At 42.3% G+C, this 19,643-nt stretch overlaps 1 protein-coding gene across 1 annotated transcript in view; it reads left to right on the top strand.

The window, feature by feature from the left end:
- NYAP2 (neuronal tyrosine-phosphorylated phosphoinositide-3-kinase adaptor 2) overlaps window positions 1–19,643 on the top strand; it is a 149,858-nt gene that overhangs the window by 89,115 nt on the left and 41,100 nt on the right. The window contains exon 4 of the mRNA XM_019532559.1: window positions 7,867–8,079. Within this exon, the coding sequence (XP_019388104.1) occupies window positions 7,867–8,079 (213 nt within the window). The remainder of the gene's footprint in view (window positions 1–7,866; window positions 8,080–19,643) is intronic.

Here is a 19,643-nt window from a genome sequence, read left to right as displayed (position 1 = left end):
TAATTGAGCATGCTGGTTACTGCAGCTGACTTCCCTCTAAGAAATGAGTATTAAAAATTGATATGAAATGCAAACTTCTGTTCAATTAGCAACCCAATAAAGATAGACTAGAAAAGCCACCATGTTAATAAAGATGAGGAAAAGACTTTCATTGACATTGTAATATACTCCTAATTGTTTGTTATAAATAAAATTTCTGAGAGCACATTGTTTCTAAAACCACATTTCCTGTTTGCAGTATTAATAGCTTGCTTGTTTTTCTTTGGGTTTTGAGGCCTATTGTTTATAGATAACGAGCAGACAAACAACTACATGTCAAGATTTTAACTTAATACCATTACAAAGCAGCTTCATTCCAAGCCTGTCAAGTGTCTTACAATGTTGAATAAAATATATCCCCCATTTGCAGATGAAGAAGCTGGGTAAGATTTTCTTAAGGGCTCAGTATTGGCCTTACTCTGCTCCCACTGACTTCAGTAGAAGACAGTTGATGTTGAGTGCTTCTGAAATCTGCCCCCAAGTGACTTACCTTGGCCCCTACATAAAGGGCCAAATCCTGCAAGACTTAAGCACACGTTATCTTTAGATACTGTGAGTAATATCATTTACTCCCTAAAGCAACAGAATTCTCTCTAAAATGATTTATTATGTATTTAGATTTACAACAGCAAAAGAGTGAATGAATAATGTATGGTTTATTAGCTTATACTTTTCTGGCTTTACAGGGAAGGTTGGCAGAGAGCTGCCCTCATTTGCAGTTCTATCACTTGTTTTTTCTTCTAAAAAATTGCTCCGCTGTTTGTCAGTTAGCATTACAATAAGAAGCCATCAAGACCTGGAATGAATATGTGCTTAAGCGGGTTGTGGCAGGCTGGCCACAGAGTGTATTCATCTGAATGATAGCTTTTTGGACAAAACGTTTTCCCTAGCTCTGTTTGTCAGCTGACTTTGGTCTAAACTGCAGCTGATTAGCTGAGTTTCTCAGTTTCTTTAAAGCTTAGGGGTCTCCCAGTATCAAAATGTTGTGTGTTCCATGCACCCATTAAGAGATCTTTCATCATATTCAAATCATGTATGTCAATTATTTAAAAAATATGTTCATGCTATGAGATTTTTAGTTTCCATCTCCCTCCTCAAATGAGAAGACTTGGGGTTTAGCAGAAATAAATATGGAAAATGCATAATTTTGCATATTGAAGTACAATGACATGTGCAAGTGCTTTGCACATTCAAATGCCTTTATGGGAATCTGACTGAAGTTTATCCATAAATATTTAAAGAAATGAGTTATTTCTTGAAATTTACATTTTTATGCACTAGTTTTGCTCAAGAATTTTTGAACAATAAAGCTATTTGCCATAATTATGTTCAGTTTTCAAAATTCAGGGATTGACTTTGAAAAGATTTACTACCTTCAGGCTTTATGATTCAATGAACTTCTTGTGTAACACAGAGCTTTGATGTCTTTTTATAACACCAGTTATCTGACTAAGATAACAGCAGCATAATATATCTTCAAACCAATCAACATTGTTATACTTTTTAAATAAATGTTGCAGAGCAAAACTGGCTTTGCTCCTCTTTATATGAGAGTCTATATGACCTGTAAGCCAGTATAGACTATAGGTACAGTAAAGGGTTAGTATGGCTCAATTGGGCATGCAAGTCCTGCCATGGCTTTGGTGTCAGATTGTACAATGTATCTTTTATTTTTGTCTTATCCAACTTTACCTTAAATGCATATCAATTTAATCCTGGGTATGTGCAGACATTACATTTAGATCAACCAAACTATGGTTAGGTTGATATAAATGCCCATCTAAACAGACATTCAGTGGTTGAAATTTGGCGAAAGTGGTGGGGCCAGTCTAAGTTCATCTGAACTAACTTAAATCAGAAATGGGTTAGCCCAGTCCATCAAAATCTGCACATATTCAGACCATAGTCCCAGGGCTACACTCTTCTTACCCTCTCTACTCTGATCAAGCTATTTTTAACCGCCTCTCCTTCTCCAGCCTCTTCTCAGACAGACATCCCTTCCCAGACCCACCAAACCTGCGAGCCCCCCCGTCCCACCTGCCCCATTCCCCATCCTACTTACACCAGGTTCTCAGAGTGGAACAGCTGCAAGTGTCACTCCCAGTTTATGATCATGTGGTTTAAAGTAAACTGTGTGATTGTAGATCAGATGGGGTGAACATTTGTACTTACCCATTGCCTCAATATACACATTTCACTGGGGCTTTGTACATACAGTTTGTCGCAGATTCAGTGCTTCAGGCTCTAATGCAACAAGAACGATCAATGTATGGGCTGCTGAGCAGTGTTCTATGGTGTTCCAGCTATGGTAGTATAGACAAATAGATGGCATAAGAGCTCAGCTGTCCCAGACTACTATAACCCTAATGTTGTAGCAGTGACAACAAAATGTTCCATAGCCTAGGATGGGGGTATTGTATCTCATACATGGGGCCAACGTAAACACATTTTTCTTCTAGAAAATTTACTGTACAATAAGCAGCACAACAACATGTTATCTTGGGGACAAAGATAGTTCTTTTTAATAATTATTAGCGAAGTTGAATTTATCCCAAAGTTTCCCACTTGTTTTTCAAGTAAAGGGGAACATTGTCAGGATGAGATGTTTGAAAAGAAATTTTGCCTTTCATTTTTCCTGACACATCCCAAGGACAGCTAGAAATAAAATATTCCAGAAGACTGTGGAAAATATCAAAGCATTGCTGTGCATCAGTGGCATGCGTCAGTGTAACTGATAAATATCGTCCAATAACAATGATTTGTCCCTTGCCATGTGAGATTATAGTCTGATCCAATCTGCTTTTCATTTTTAGAATTTATTAGTTTTTAGATAACCTCAGAGCAGAAAAAAACTTCTCAGGAAAGAATAGGGGAAAGTAAATATATAAAATCTAAACTGACAAGTGAAGACTAATTTTCTGCATCATGTTAAGTAGCAAATCCTAAACCACATCTTGAGCTAGTGTAAATTGGCACTATTCCATTGCCTCCACTGACACTTTACTGATTCATTAATGATTGAGAATCTGGCCTTATTTTCCTAATTGCAGTATTCTATACTTAAAACACTATTTCTTAGCGTTGATCAATAAAAACTAACTGAAACCAACCTTCAAGTGAATCAGACCCTAAGACATTTTGGGGCATCCATCCAATGTAAAATTTCATTGTTACAATATAGACAGCAGAGATACAGTAGTTTTCTCTGGTTGAAAACCTGCACCTCCAAATTAAATAGGAGGTCCTCGTCTTGGAAGCACATCAACCATAAATAGTGCTTATGACCATGAGTGAAGCCATTAATGTAAATTATTTCAAAGGGGCTATTCATGGTAATGATTGTTATACACATGCAGAATCAGACCACCACACTGCACCTTTAAAAATCTTTTGTCATGTTGCTCCTTAACATCATCCAGAGCTGATTGCCTTTTATGTCTTGTTGCTTAATAGATCTGCTTTAAATTGCATATTATATTCTGTCATTTATGGTTAGCTCACATGCCTCTCTCAGTTTCTGTTGATTTCAGTGAAATCTGAGAGTAACCAGGATTGGGCCCCTTTTAGTGTCTTTTAGGGCCTTATTACACATTGCACTTTGAGTTGCTCAAATGTTGATTGGCGTCAGTGCTAGCTCAAGTTTGGAGCAGTCACACCTTAAGGCTAAAAACCTCTGACTGTCCCCAGCTTGCCCAGATTAGACTTGCCACTAGAGGGCTGGAGAGCAGAGACTGGACTAGGAGCTGTAGCTGTGAGTTGCCACTAGACAGTTGGTGACCCAAGACAGGCTTCTCTCACTGCTCTAGGTGGTGGTGTATGACAGATGGGTTGGAGGGTGGGGGTAGGAACATGAAGCTGGGAAGTCAAGATGGGCGTGGGTAATGAAATTGGAGGTAGAAAGAAAATGGGGGTGGGGGAAAGGTAGTGAAAAGAAGAAGTCAGCCCCTGAAGGAGTAAAAAAAAAAAAAAGTAAAAAATAAGAATTGTAAAAAAGAAACAAAGAGGACGTAAATTGAAGAAGGTCTCATGTTTTAATAAACTGGGATTTAGGATTGCAGTGTTGGAGGTGCTAGTTGTGCTTCCTGGGTTGGCTGGGAGGTGGTAGTGGTGAGGGAAGGCTCTTTTAGGGGAGCTACTGCCCCTGCCTGGAGAAGGAAGCCCCAGCTCATAGGGGGCCCAAGCTCAGCCCTTCCTTGTTCCCCTCTACCTTGCTAGATCCCACTTCTGGACCCATCTGTGCCCTGCCACCTGGGTAGCTAGCAAGTGCTTTACAGGAAGTTTGAACAGGGATGCACCCCTGCTGTTGGGAAGGGCACACCCCCCAGGAGCAGGAGGGGAAGTTGGGTTGGTGCCAGAACTACCTCTGGGCAATAGAGTTCAGGGATTTGAAAGTTTATCCACACTGAACAGGGGAGTGGGGACAGGACACTGCATGCTGGGATACTGAAGGATTGCAACTTGAGCAGTGCATCTATGGGAACTGGCCATGCATGAATGGAACAAAAGTTGGGTAACACAGATCATAGAGAAACCTGCCCTGGAGTGGCCTAACTTTAAGCCATGTAAAACTTGCTTAATACTAATTTCAGGTGTTAATGTGTGAATAGTCCATGGGTTAAGAGCTCTATGAGCTGCTGTGTAACAAGGCCCTTATTTATATTGTAAAGAATTACTGAGGCCTGTGCTTTCATTTTGTCTGTAATAGTATTTACAGGATGCACATATTATCACTTTATAAAAACATTTCTGCTATATTTGCATGCAAATGTTAAATGAATAAAGTCCTGTGTCATTCTTCATTGATGAATAACCTAATCCAAGCTCCAGATGAACATATGATAGAGCATATTTGTTTATCTTTTGAAATATCAAGTTGCTCAGATCCAGCTCTAATTTGTGGCCTACATTTCTTTATATGGCTCCTTGCATTTCCATGCCTCTTCAAGAATTCAGAAAAGACACTCTCTTGTAGACATTTCATGCTGAAGGCCCTGGATAGCATGTGTCATGTTATATGGATGCAAACTATTGTGCAACAATTTGCCTTTGTAGTGGTTTGGGTTACAAAACAGGGAAAGCAAAATCATTGGTTTCTTCCTTATGCTATCATTGTCATCCTCTATATAAGTAGATGGTGCAAAGTTTCAGAGGGCAGAAACCAGAGATTAGATTTTAAGTCTGTTACTTTCTGAAGTATATCTAGATATTCCTGTTGTGACCTGATGGCTTGTATTTGTTTAATGAGGCTTTTTTTGTATATTGTTATGCTAAACTAAGAAAATCTTAAAGTTTGGGGAAGAAAACATGTTTCCATCAGAGGCATCATTAAAACCTTTATACTCTTTTTTTCTCTCTCTCTATAAGCTTATTTTCATGCATTAACTTCTATTTTCAGTACCATGCTTGTTAACTGACAGTAATTCATACAGCACCCTAGTGTTTGCATAACATAGTGAATACATGAGCATTAGAAATGATAAATTTGTCATCTTATTAATGCTTTCTTTAGGGAATTCCAGAGAAAATGTTGTTTATTTTTTTCTCATAAACAAGTTCATCAACAGACTAGGACAGGGGTTTTCAACCTTTTTTGGATCAGTGTACCCCCGGTAGCGAGATACAGTGTGGAGGAGCAGGGGGGACTTGCAGCTGAATGTGGAGCAGTGGCAGCTGCTGTATACAGGCTTCCCTTGCTCTCCCCCTCCTCCCCCCATATCCACCTGCGTGTCAGCATGGGATGGTGCGCAGCAGCGCTCCATCCCCACCTGCCCATCTGTGTGTACCCCCTATGGCCTTCTCAAGTACATCCAGGGGTACCCGTACCCCTGGCTGACAACCCCTGGACCAGGATGTTAAAGGAACCCACAATCAAGCTAGAAATCTTTTGTTGAGATGCAACGAACGTATGTGTGTGTGCTTGTATGCGAACATAGTTTTCAGGTTGTCTCCTTCCATACTGTATAGTAGCTCATGCTATCTATATAGTTACTATCTTTATTTAAATTATAAGAGTTATACACAGCTATGCTGAAATTAAGGTGGAGCAATATTTTCAATATAAACACACTAGCCAATTGCCTGTCAAGAATGATGGGGGCCAGGGGTGGGAGGGGGCTGGGATGGAGTCCCATGATGCTCCCCTCCACCCCCTCATGTTGCCGCCATTCTGCCTCTTGCAGGCAGTGGGGTGGGGGATCTGAGGCCAGCAGTGCTGGCCTCGGCTCCCCCACCCCTGTCCAGTGCTTGGTGTGGCTTTGGAAACATGATGGAGCTCCCCCACTCTTGGAGCACTCTGATTGGCTGTTTCCATCAGCTAATCAGAGTGCAAATAAAGAATTACAGACAGACAGACATAGGCTTTTACAATATTACAATACCTTTGGAAATTAGGATACCATGTAAGAATACCTTTGGGCTTACATTTGAAACATAAAAATTTCAAACACAGAGAAAAAATTTCATCAGGTTGGAAGCAAAACTTTTTCAGCTTTATAGAAATTAACAGAATATTAACTAATTCTTGTGATTTTTAGTTTTCTCTCTGTGAATGTTTTTCCATGCAAATTTTTCACTGATCAATAAAAATAGAAGTAGAAAAGAGCTGTGAAATTTATTAGACATAAGTTAGGTTTGAAACACTATTCCCCACCATATTGATGGGCTTGTCAGAAAAGAGGTGTGAAAGAAGCTGTGAAGCGAACATAAAATCAGCAGGGATGGAGAAAACTGGCATCACTGTAAGAAATCTATGGGAACATCAAGACAGGCATGCATGTGCAGTTTGCAATGCTGCAGACCCATCTGCAGCACAGCCAACTGTACATGCTGCCCATGCAGGCATTTGCTGCGCTGCTAATTTGCAACACAGTGGGTTTTTTGACACCAGGAGATCCTAGTGTAAAAAAAAAGTGATGGAAAAAAACGGGGTGGCACATGTGGCTGCAGCATGCACCGCCCAAAACTGGAGCCTGGGCAGCCAGAACTACACTCTGGCTGCCAGCCAGGGTCTGAGTACCTGAATCACACTGCTGCTAGAGGCCCTGGAGGCCCCAGAACCCCAGGTAAGTCTGCCCCATCTGGGGCAACTTGTCACACACGTGTGTGCAGGGGGGTGTTTTTAGTTTCATAGTTGTTCCCCATAGTTGTTCCCTAAATTTGTCCATGGGAAACAACTATCCCCCTATTTGCCCCTGGGGAATGTGCATTTCTGTTCATGGGGATGTGCCCTATTTATTAATGTGCCTGCCTTTCCTACCTTCCACTAATTCCGAAACTTACAAACAGGCAGGCAGTCATTGACTTCAGTGGGATTTACTTAAAGTAATGTGAGCAGAATGCAGTCCATGATCTATACTGCTTGAAACATTAGAAATATTCACATTAGACTGTGAGGAAGCACAAGCACATCTGAAGGATGTAACTTATCTAGAAAAAGAAGGTATTTCTGTTGGGACTTCTTCCCAAGACATAGAGAGCTGAAAACAGTTAATGTAATTTCCTAAATGTTGACTTCAGTAATGTAACTAAGAAAGCTCAGTTTGTGTGTATTGTTTTGCATCATAAATATTCTCATAAAATACCATTTCTACAAAAAGCAAACTTGCCATTTTTATCCATCTCATATATTCTGATTATTCTTAGTGTCTCATCAAAGAGGGAAAATAAAGGAGAATTATACATTTTTAGGTAAAATCTTGGTTTACATTTACTATTTAATAAACATGTAAAGTTAGTGAAAATGCAACCTTGCGGGGGAGGGAGCGAGCTGTTATATGGATTTAATTAAATGCACTCTGTAATGGACTGGTGACCTTGTGTGTTTTGTAGAACCATTAGATGAGCTGAAGATCAGGAGCCACAGCACTGAACCACTACCAAAGTTGGAAAATAAAGAGAGAGGAGGTCATCATGGGACAGCTTCCTCTAGGGAGCCAATAAAAGCTCAGGAATGGGATGGAACTCCAGGACTGCCAGTTGCATCCAGTAGACTGGGAAGATCCTCTGTCAGTCCAACCATGTTGGCAGGAAGCAACAGTTCAGGTATGTGGGAGTTTCACAAACACAACAAAGAATGGGATCCCCTGGTACCAATATAAATACAGGAGTTTATCCAGCAAGAAGCTGAGTCAGTGGGATCTGAGTGGCACTTAATGTCAGTTTTTAAGGATATTAATGTGATTAATGGTACAGATAGTTGGTACACTTCTGAAAAACTCTATATGCTTCTAAAATTAGGCACATAAATGACTTTCAAAATTTGTCCTTAACACCTTCCTAAGCACCTTAATCCTGACAGCTGTATTCTTCATTTAATAAGAATTGGATCATTAGTAGCTAATGTTTGAGAATAAATTTCTACTGTGAAAATATTTGCACAGAAACAGTAAATTACATATTACATTGAGGCAAAGGGTATTGGCAAAGAACCATCATGATTATACTTCCATGTTTATATCATCAATTTAAATACTATATAAGGCAATGAACATATTGAAGCAAAAAAACTAAAAAGCTGTCATATGAATATACGCAGCAGGTGAATACAGAAGAGTTACGCGCTTCATGCTTACATGCAAACCAATGCAAAAGTAACTCTACAGATTTCAATTCTCTAAAATCAGAGTCTATCAGTGCCTTCATCAGGGATCCTGGTTTTCTCTGATAAAAAAAATCAGAAATTTTCTGATTTAAAACACCATAAATTATCTGATAAAAACCCCAGAATCTATAATTAAAATGAAATTCCACTATGTATATAGGTATCAGTTGAACACAATGTTTTCTTGCTACATTTACAGTTTTAAAGCACCATGGAAGCCTACTAGTGCCTCAATCACTATTAAAAATAAATTCCAAATACCTATACATTTTGCATTGGTTTTGGGTTTTTTATCATGGAAAATTAGAGTTCCTCCTGCCCCTTTCACTCATCAGGATGCAGCTCCAGGCCTCTCAGTCCCAAACCCTGCTCACTCCCCACCTACAACACCTGCCCGAGCCCTGCTGGTGTCTCTCATTTCCCACCCACAGCCACCTGGCTCTGCTGGCCCCTATCAGTCCCTACCCAAAGCCCCTGGCCCTGCTGGTGCCCCTTGCCCCCACAACTACAGCCCACTGCCCCCCCAGTCCTGCCAGAGGAGGCCCCCAGCTGCCAGGGCTAGAGGGCCAGGGTCCTGGGTCCACAGCTCCCTGCCACCTGCAGCAGTGGCTAAGTCCTAGCTGCGGCATATGGGAGGCAGCAGCCGCTGTGGCCCCAGTGGGGAGCATGGAGCATGGCTCCCCCTCCCCCGTGGGCAGTATTGCCAGAGCAGAGCCTGTGTTGGGGCAGATGTGGGCTGCCCACTGTGGGCTTGCTTGGGGCTCCCTGCCCCCAGGTCCTCCGCAGCCCACCAGATGTGGCAGGGCAGAGTTGGCAACTGGGGGCCCCCTCTGGCAGGGCTGGGGGGCAGAGGGCTGTGTGTGTGGGGTTAGGGGCACCAGCAGGGCTCAGGGGCTATGGGTGGGGAGTGAGGAGGAGCAGCAGGGCTGGGGGCGCTGTGAGTAGGGGGTGAGGGGCACCAGAAGGGGAGTGGGGGGGTTGTGGCTTTGGACTGAGGGGCCTGGAGCTGCAACCTGGTGAGCGAAGGGGGAAGAGAAGCTTTGATTTTCCATGATAAAAACCCAAAATCAAATGCCAAAATTTATAGCTATTTAGAATTTGTTACAGTGATTGAGGCCCTAGTAGGTTTCCAAATTGCTCTAAAATTGTAAATATATCAATAAAACATTGTGTACAACTGATTCCGGCTCCAACCCTGGAGCTGCCAGCCTCCACTCCCCTGCTGCCTCTTGCTCAATTGTATGGTGAGGGGCTGTTTCCACCCCCCATGTTAAAAAGGCAAAAAGCCCTTATCTTCTAATTGAGTACATACAGTAGTTCATTTGCTTAACATGTCTACTTGGAAAAAATTGTTATGTATACTGTATTAATCCTGGTAAATGTCTTTTACAAAAGTAAAGAGTGTGGATGAAGTCACATACTAAAATTGATAAACAGGAAGCCATTTCTGCAGAAGAGTGATCAGTTGCACATGGGAGGGTCTCCACACTGTTTGAATAGTATAGAGATCTCTCCTGATTACAATATTTTGAAATGCAGACCATGTCACATTCACACTGGTGACACTGATATCATTTCTCAGTAGAGAATCAGGTCCAAGTTACAAACCAAACTGTTGAGTTCACCCAGTCAGTGACATTGGCTGGAACAAAAGGGAAGACAGGATTAAACAGAGTCAGTCAGTCCAAGTCCATCCCCTCATTTAAATAAATCAAAATATTTCAATTCCATCCAACTTTATGGACAGGTTGTTTTTTAAAGATGTGATTCATCTCCCAATAAAATCAGAAAAACATATTTGTCCTTGGTCCTCAGATGGTTTAAATTGACACAATTCCATTGATTTTAATGAGTTTTACACCACGCTTTAATTATTTGTGAGTTTGTCTTGATTTTTGTGGCGAAGACTTTCAAAACTGAAGAATGAAAACACTATTATTATTATTACAGAAATATTTATTGGCTGATTTATTTCCCCACAGAATATCTGCAGCTGATTTTAATTTATTAACTACTACATTTCATTTAAAAAATAGCACACACTAATGTATCATATGTATTTTCCCACATAGGTCTGTGACTGCTTTTTCCAGTGTGACGTTTCATTCAGAGTGCTGTTTAATGTGCTTGTGGATTGTAACTGTTCAGGTGCCTTTAGAAAACTAATTAGTATTATACTGGAATAAAGAAATTTAAAAGATCGAGGTGTAAATGTATCAAAATGAATACAAGGCAGGGTAGAGATGCACCTTATAGACTAAATCTAATTTAGTCTATACATTTCAGCCCTACACTGCCTTCTGCTGACTTCAGACTAGCCTCACTAAGTACATCTCTGTAAAAAGTGTACAGGTGCTTTATTAAGTCAGTTATAATTCATTTTTATTTAAATTTATATCTTGCCTATTAGAATAGCTCAAAGTGGCTTACAATAAATGATGAAATAAAGAGTTCAAACTGATATCAGTGAGATGCATGTTAAGTCCTATTGGAACTATGTGAAGATTAATTAAGCTTTTGGATGTGATTCCAGTGTTAGTAATTTCAGTTTTACACCTGTCTGATACTGTTGACTTCAGTGAGTTTACTACTCATCCATGTCTATACAAGTAAAATAGGACCCTCCCTCCAAACAGGATACTGGTATCCACAGAAAGGGTGGCATTTTCTTCCCTTCCTAATTGTATAATTATCCAAATTTGGTCGCCTGTGGGTGGCATTCTATTTTTTCCTGGTTGCCTATAGGGCATATTTGGTACTTACACAACCAAAGGAATTCTATTCCTGGATATGTAGCTCTGCTCATATTGACAACTATGTACATGCACAGACTGGGCAACAGAATGACCTCTCATCTTTATACTAAATAGATGAGTGGCTAGGGCACTCATCTGGGAGGTGGGTTCGAGGCCCCCTTTATCTAGGGAGCATCCAAACCTTAGTTTCTCTGACTTCCCAGTACAACACCATACCACAGGTCAGTCAGCCAATTTTCTGTGGCCCTTTTTGAAGCTGGATTCCATGAAAATGAGGCCAGGTGGTATGTAAAAGCAAGCAGTTTGTGGCTGAGTGAGGTAGCTGCTTGTCTGGAGGGAGCAGGGCCTGGGTTCTAGCATGAACACATGTCCCCAGTGGGGCAGAAGCTTCCCCCTGCACTGTCCTCCATCCATTTTTTTCCATTGACTAGGTTTTGGCTCAGTTTCAGAAACAGCACTGAAGAAGAGACTAAATAATGGATGACCTGCGATGGTGGTTAGAGTGTTTTGCCAGGAAGTGAGAGAGGCCTGATTCAAACTCCCTGTGGGTAAGGTGGGCCAAGAATTCAGGACTGCTGGCTTACTGGGAGGTGGGGAGGGGGAGGAAAGGGAAAGGAGGGAAGGGGAGGGTGCTGTAGTCACTGAGTTATAGGATCAGAGTAACAAGATTGACACTTTTCCTGTTCCTAAGTCGAAGTCCTGTAGACGCAGATTTTGGCCAACTCCATTTTCAGACATCTAGGTTTGCTATGTGTCCACAGGAGGTGTGCACACATGTGATGCCTGGCACTGCTCATGCTTAGTTTGCATGACTATGTGGTCAGAAATGGTCACCCATAAGCACAGGGCTGTGCATCAAGGAATAGACCAAGTGCCAAAATTGCCTTATAGACATATAAAAATGGCTACTTAGATGACCTCGAAAGAATATAATGTCAGCCAAAGCTCAAATGATCCCACAATTCTGATTTCATTGCAGCACCATTTTTCAAAGCAAAAGATCATTCTCTGGTCTGTCACACAATTTGTCAAGGACACTGGCTCCCCATTGGCCACATATGCTTTCCATCGGAGAGCTCCTTTGGAAAGCAATTTCAGTGTGACTTTAACCATGCCAGCATTCAAAACATGACATTTGCTATTTCAGTGAAAAGCCACAGGAGGTCTACTAACTGGGAGGCTACATATGATTTAACTCTAGGAGCTCTAAAGAGCATTTTCTGGAATGTTGCTCTTTTTCTTGGTGGCACTAAGCATTTTGTATTGACACCTGCTGCCTGATACAGGCACTGCATTTCATTTTAGATATTTTATGGAATTGATTTTGGTGCAGCATTTGTTTTTTTGTTTTTGTTTTTTTTTTAATCACCATCAATGCTCAGCCAACAAGTTTAGGTCTCAAACTAGAAGTGTTGAAAATGATCAGGTAGGAAGTAAGTACACCATACTTAATCAGGGATTGTGGTTAGGATTCCAAAGGTAATAATACATCAATAACTTCAGCTGCTGTGGAACAAACACTGAGAAGATATGTTGGACTTGATTTAACCCCTGCTACTCTGAAGTGGGTGGTAAACTGCATCGTGCTGTACCAGCTGAATTAAGGAGAATTGCCCTACAGAAACGGCAATGCAGCCCCAGAGATCATACAAGTGAGGGCAGCTTCCAATTGGGGTATAGGCTGGTTACTGAAAAGGGCTCTTCAGGAAGGTGAAGATGCTTATATAGCTGCAACTAAAGGTTTGCTCTTGCAGATGTGTAATCTGGTTTCAGTAACACAGCAGTTTCTTTCTAGATAACAGTATATACATGCCTGATTGGACATTTAAAAAATAGGGTATTCTTGGAAAGATTACTGAGGAGAGAATGTATCCAGTGTTCTCGGTAGAATAAGTGTGAGTGTGAAAAAAAACTTTAGATTTATATTCTTTAATACATATGCAGTTTTCCATTTGATGGAATTTTATGCATGTGCATAATAAGGGATCCTGTTTTTTTCTGTTTAAAAATCACAGATTCTCTGATTTAAAACCCCCAAAATCCGCAGTTAAAATGAAATGCCTCTATCTATCTATCTGTCTATCTATCTATCTATTGTTACATTTTTAAAGCAATTTGGAAACCTACCAGTGCCTCAATCACTATAATAAAATAAATTCTGTATACCTACAAATTTTGGCTTTTGATTTTGGGTTTTTTTATCATAGAAAATCAGAGCTCCCCCTGCTACTAGGACACAGCTCCAGGCCTCTCACTCCCAAGTCACAGCACTCCCACCCCCAATCTCTCACAGCCCTGCTGGTGTCCCTCACTCCCCACCAATATCCCCCAGAACTGCTGGTGCCCATTACAGGGGCCCCAGCTGCTAGGGCTATGGGGCCATGGACCTGGGTCTGCAGCCCTCTGCCCCCAGCAGTGTTCAAACCCTGGCTGCCACCTGAGGAAGGTGGCAGGTGCTGCAGCAGAGCAGAGCACAGAGCCTGGCTCCCCCTCCCCCATGGGTGGCACAGCCTGAATGGAGCCCTTTGGGGGTGTGGACGTGGGCTGCCCACTGCAGGCTCGGGGTTGTCCATCCTGCTGCCCTCCCCCTGGGGCCTCCACAGCCCAGCAGGTGGGACCCAGCAAGCCAGGGCAGAGTGGGGATGGATGGGAAGCTTATTATCACTGCTGGGAGCACCACGCTGCTGTGGCGCAGCATCCCATCTGCCTAGCAACAATAAGGGGCACAATTCTGTGCCATCACTTCCACTGCTGCTGAGTGTGCTTCACCAGGGCAGTGCAGGGCTCATGGCAGCAAGGAGCTTCCCTTCCTGGACCTGCTCTGCCCTGCTGTACCAGGTCCCGTGTGCTGGGCTGTGTAAACCCTGGAAGGAAAGCTGCAGGGTGGGGAACCTGATCTTGCAGCGGGCAGCACGCACCTATAGCCACCCCCACCTTGAGTTTCCCCTGCCCCCCAGGAGTGCACACAGCCATCCATCCCTGCCCCCTGGACTACCTGCCTGTGGCCTTGCAGTCATGCATTCCAGCCCCATGCTTCACCTCAGCTGGGCAGCAGCCCCAGCCCTGCCCAATTTCTTCCTTCCTTATGGGGGCCTCAATCTTTCCTCCCCACACCCATTTTACCTGTGGAAAGCTGCTCTCCAGGCTGCCTGGTGGCCAAGTGCATCTGCAAGCATGCACATGTATATGGCACCCCTGCCTGACCACCCTTCTCCCACTCTCCCCAGCCTGTTTGAAACTGGAACTTTGCCAGTCTGCAAAGAGCTCTTTGCAAAAGTGGAAAATCCATGTTTCTCCATTAAAATGAAAAACTCCTTTTTATCTTTGTTAAAAGGAAAAATCTGTGGTTTTTCTTCCATTTTTCCATGGGAAATGGAAAACCCAGATCCTAGTTCATAATTGCTGTAACAGAAGACAAAGCATCCACCTAGCCCAGTGTCTGGAGTCTAACACGGACTAGTGTCAGATGCTTCCATCAAAGCTGTTAGGGGTCCACAGTGGACAGTTAGAGAATAACCTGCCAGTAGGATATGTTTCTAATTTGCAACAGTCAGTAGTTGGCATGTGCCATGAGATATGAGTGTTTGTTGTATCTAATTTAACTGTTATTCTTGGCATGGACAGGCCAACAAATAAGTCAGAGAAACATAGAAAATCAGGGTTGGAAGGGACCTCAGGAGGTCATCTAGTCAACCCGTGGTCAAACCAGGACTATCTCCAACTAGATCATCCCAGCCAGGGCTTAAAAACCTCCAGGCATGGAGGTTCCACCACCTCCCTAGGTAACCTGTTCCAGTGCTTCACCACCCTCCTAGTGAGAAAGTTTTTCCTAATATCCAACTTAAACCTCCCTTGCTGCTAATTGAGACCATTGCTGTTTGTTCTGTCATCTGTCACCACTGAGAACAGTAGACTGTTCTCAGTTTCCACTGAACCCCATTCTCAGTGTTCTCATCTTCTTTAGAACCACCCTTCAGGTAGTTAAAACCTGCCTCAAATGCCCTCTCAGTCGTCTCCTGTGCAGACTAAATAAACCCAGTTCCCTCAGCCTCTCTTCATTTGTCATGTGCCCAAGCCCCTGAACTGTTTTCTTTTCTCTCTGCTGGACTCGCTTCAACTTGTCTACATCCTTTTTATAGTGGACACCCAAATCTAGACACAGTACTTCAGAAATGGACTCACCAGTGCAGAATAGACTGGAATAGACTTCCCTCGATCTGTTGGCAATGTTTCTACTAATGCAGCCAAATATGCTCTTAGTTTTCTTGGCAACAAGGGCACACTGCTGACTCATACCCAGCTTACTACCCACTGTAACCCCCAGATCATTTTCTGCAGAGTTGTTGCTTAGCCAGTCAGTCCCCAGGCTGTACTGGTACATGAGATTCTTCCCTCCTAGGCACAGGACTTTGCACTTGTCCTTGTTGAACCTCATGAGACTTCTTTTTGCTCAGTCCTCCAATTTGTTGAGGTCATTCTGAATCCTAGCCCTACTCTCCAGTGTATCCATTACATCCCCCAGCTTGATGTCATCCACAAGCTTGATGAGGGTGCAATCCATCCCATCCTCCAAATTGTTAATGAACAAAACTGGCCCCAGAACCACCCCCTGGGGCACTCCACTTGATACCAGCTGCCAGCTAAACATTGAGCTATTGATTAATGCCTGTTGAGCCCATCAACCCAGCCACCTTTCTATCCATGTTACCGTCCAGTCATCCAATTGATACTTCCTCAGTTTGCTTGCAAGAATGCTGTGGGAGACCATATCAAAACATTTGCTGAAGTCAAAGTATATTACGTCCACTGCTTTCCCCACATCCACAAAGCCAGTTTTCTCATCACAGAAGGCAATCAGGTTGGTCAGGCATGACTTGCCCTTGGTGAATCCATGCTGACTGTTCCTAATTGCCTTCTTCTCCTAGTGACAGGTGCAGCCGCAATGGGGTCCAGGGCCTGGTGGCAGAAGGGACAGATGAGATCTAGCACCTCAAAGCCAGACCTGATTCAGTGCCCCAGGCTAGAAGGCCTAGTTAGATTAAAGGTGAGAAGACCAAAGCCCCAACAGAGGAAACAACATCCTGTGAGGCATGAGGCACAGTAAAGGGAAGGATTTAGAGTCATGCAATTAGCCCTTAAGGCATTGCATGCCGAGCTAGGCGGAGGTGACTGAGGAGGCCCACCAAGGACCTGGAACTATAGAGGCTCAGGCAGAGGCCTGGGAACTGATATTTAGAGTATTTAGGTAACGTATTTAGAGATTTGGAGATAAGGTATTTAGAGATTTGCTTTTGAAAATTGAGTCGTAGGTAAATATATATTCATTAGAATAATGGCTTAGGGCAGTGGCAAGGGTTAATTGATCCCTAAAGGACTGGTTCTCACACAAATTAATAGCCTTCAAAGCAGACAGGGTGTTTAAACCAGGCAAGCAACAAGGGCAATGGATAAAGACATAACCTGGGAAATTGTGGGCATGTATCACACTGCTTCATAACATAAGATAAGGTGGCACGAGCTCACAAGGCCCAAGAGTGGGGAGCCTGAGAATTCAGATTTTGGGGGAACAGACCATATCAGGAAAATACCAGGAAAGCCCAAATTAGGATGTGTGCAATAAGGATGGGCTTGTGAAACAAAGGAATATGCTAACAGGACAGAATGTGAACAGTATGATGACCACAGAAAGACTAATCGGGGATAGCCATGGATGAAGAGTCATGAGCAGGGGAAAAGAATACAAAAGAAAGGACTTTAGAGCAGGGTCCCCAAGAGGAGAACCCAAGGCACCATGGACAGAGGGCATACCGCCAGCCTGTCTCATTCACCTCACCTCACTTGGTGGAGATGGGCCTCAGCTTCCATCTTCCAAGCTGCTGACATCTGACATTCAAGAGAAAACCTCAGAGTGAAGCTTGCGTCCTGGCCAGATGAACCTTGACCCTGATGACAGCCCTAGGGCTGGTAGATATATAGAACTGTTTGCATTATTATTATCTGCTATTACTGTGTATCAGTAAAATTTGTCTATTATTGAAGAGGAAAGGTTGTGGTCAATTTGAGGGTTTGGGACCACCCAGAACAAGTTATCTGGGTCATAAATCCGGGACTAGTGATGACCAGTAGGGTGCCAGGGACCCTAGTTGGGGTTCAGTGGAAACAGGGATATGTGAAGTTCCATGGGCATCCTCCCTATTTATCATTATTCCATCAAGGTGTGGCAGGTGTGATGTAAAAGTGCCCTAGGGGTGGAGTGGAGCACAGTCACGGGGCTACCACAGGTGTCACAGCCACCCCTGGCACCCTGACGTGTTGCAGGCTGACTAGTCTGTAGTTCCCTGGATCTTTCTTCTTCCCTTTCTTAAAGATGGTCGCTATATTTGCCTTTCTCCTATCATCCAGGACCTCCCAATAGTAGGTAGGAAGTAGGAAAGAAGATGTAGTGCACATCAGCTGTTCCTCAGTAATTATTTCATGGGTCTATGCCTTTCTTCTGAAAAGTAAAAGCTAAACTTGGAATAGTCTACTTCTCAATGAAATGGGTAAATACTGACATGTAATTCTACTTACCAGAGGGAAGGAATGGACACACTGTGGAGTAGCTAGTGAGTGATAAAGTAGTAGCTAGTGAGCTCCCCACCCTTTAAGTCAGCATAATTTATTCATCTGTCTATATGATAAATGTGTAATCCTTTCTCACATCCCATTAAAGTTTGATATCAATTATAGCTATTAATAATGAATTCCACAGAATTATTAGGCACTTAGTAAAATATTTTAAGTACACTGCTGCTTTTTCCAACCCTGACTAGCAGCTGCATAGACAATCCTGAAAATATTTGTGTGTAACAGAAAAATATTTTATGATTTGTTCCCGTGGTATTTGATTTTTTGCTCATATATAGCCAGTTACTCATGCTTTAAGTATACTAATATGGTTAAGCCAATATGATGATGATAAGAGTGTTTCAGTCCTCAAAATTTGAATGTTTCACTATTTTGCATATGATTACTATACAACCTGTCATGTTTTCTTATTTAATTCAAGATGTTCTTCTTGGCAGCCCTAGCACATTAGCAATATTTCTATTTTCATGTGCAAAGGAGAGACTGTGACAGGATAAGAAGCTTCTCCAATGCAAGTGACAGCCAGAATATTTTTTTGAATTAAGATTAGGATAGGCCAAATGAAGGCTCCCTTGGATGAATATAAAAATTCTTCTGGTAAGATCCAGAAATTAAATTTCTTTAGAACAGTTGTGTAGCTGAAGACTGTGGGAAACCCATCACACTTCTATAAAATAAAGCAAAAGAATTCAGAAAATTCTTGAAGCAGGATACAGGTATCTGCTTTGTTAGTAAAAAAAGAAAGAAACATAAAACAAGCAAACAAACCTTCCATTCATACCTGAAGACAGTGGGTTATACGGTGATTGTGCAGGTATCCAATTCCTTTACAAATCAGGTCACTTTGGTAGGTAGGCGTATATTTATACGCCTGATTTGAGGCAACAACATTCCTATATCTATACTCTATATTTTTATGGTGAATCAACATTTCTTCCAGTATGATTTTACAACATGGTACCACAAAGAGCAGTCCCTTTGGCCAAGTAAAGACAGTTATCACATCCATCTTAAACCAGTTTCAGCCATTTTGAAAGCAGTTAACGTGCATTGAAATTCTGTCGTGTTATAAATCTTAACCAGTTTTTGATCACTTATACCGGCTTGTGTAATTTCTGTCCCTGGCCTTTGTCTATGTGGAGATCCAGTAGTATCCTCATACACAGTGGTTCTGTATTGGGTTCAGGGCCTCATTTCTCATTAATGCTTCCTGAAAATGTTGATTTTTACCTTTTACAGCACAATGTGGAGGATTATGCATCTGTGGAAAAAATATTGCCACAAAGTTGAATTAGCAAACACAGCAACTGCCCATCAATATTTGTTTGTTATACATAAATTCTACAGAACAGCCCCTCTCCATTTCTAAAACGAACCCGTATGTCTAAATGGACCTTTGTGTTCAAGTCTCATGATGCTCATTGATTGTAATGGGCATTGCTCCTTGCTAGTCAAGTGCATTGCCTGCATTGGCCCCAGTCTAACAAAGCACTTAGCTTTACATGCTTGTGAGTTCCCTATGTAACAGTAGTAGCTCTTGTCAGCAATGGAGTGGCTAGCAGCAATATCAAAAGACTCCTGCTTCTGCATTCAGACTAGAGTTTTGTATTTATAGCAGAGGA

This window comes from Crocodylus porosus, unplaced genomic scaffold (genome assembly GCF_001723895.1).
Source record: "Crocodylus porosus isolate Cpor-Errol unplaced genomic scaffold, CroPor_comp1, whole genome shotgun sequence".
NCBI classification, from domain to species: Eukaryota; Metazoa; Chordata; order Crocodylia; family Crocodylidae; genus Crocodylus; species Crocodylus porosus.
This window is presented reverse-complemented; position numbering and strand designations above follow the sequence as displayed.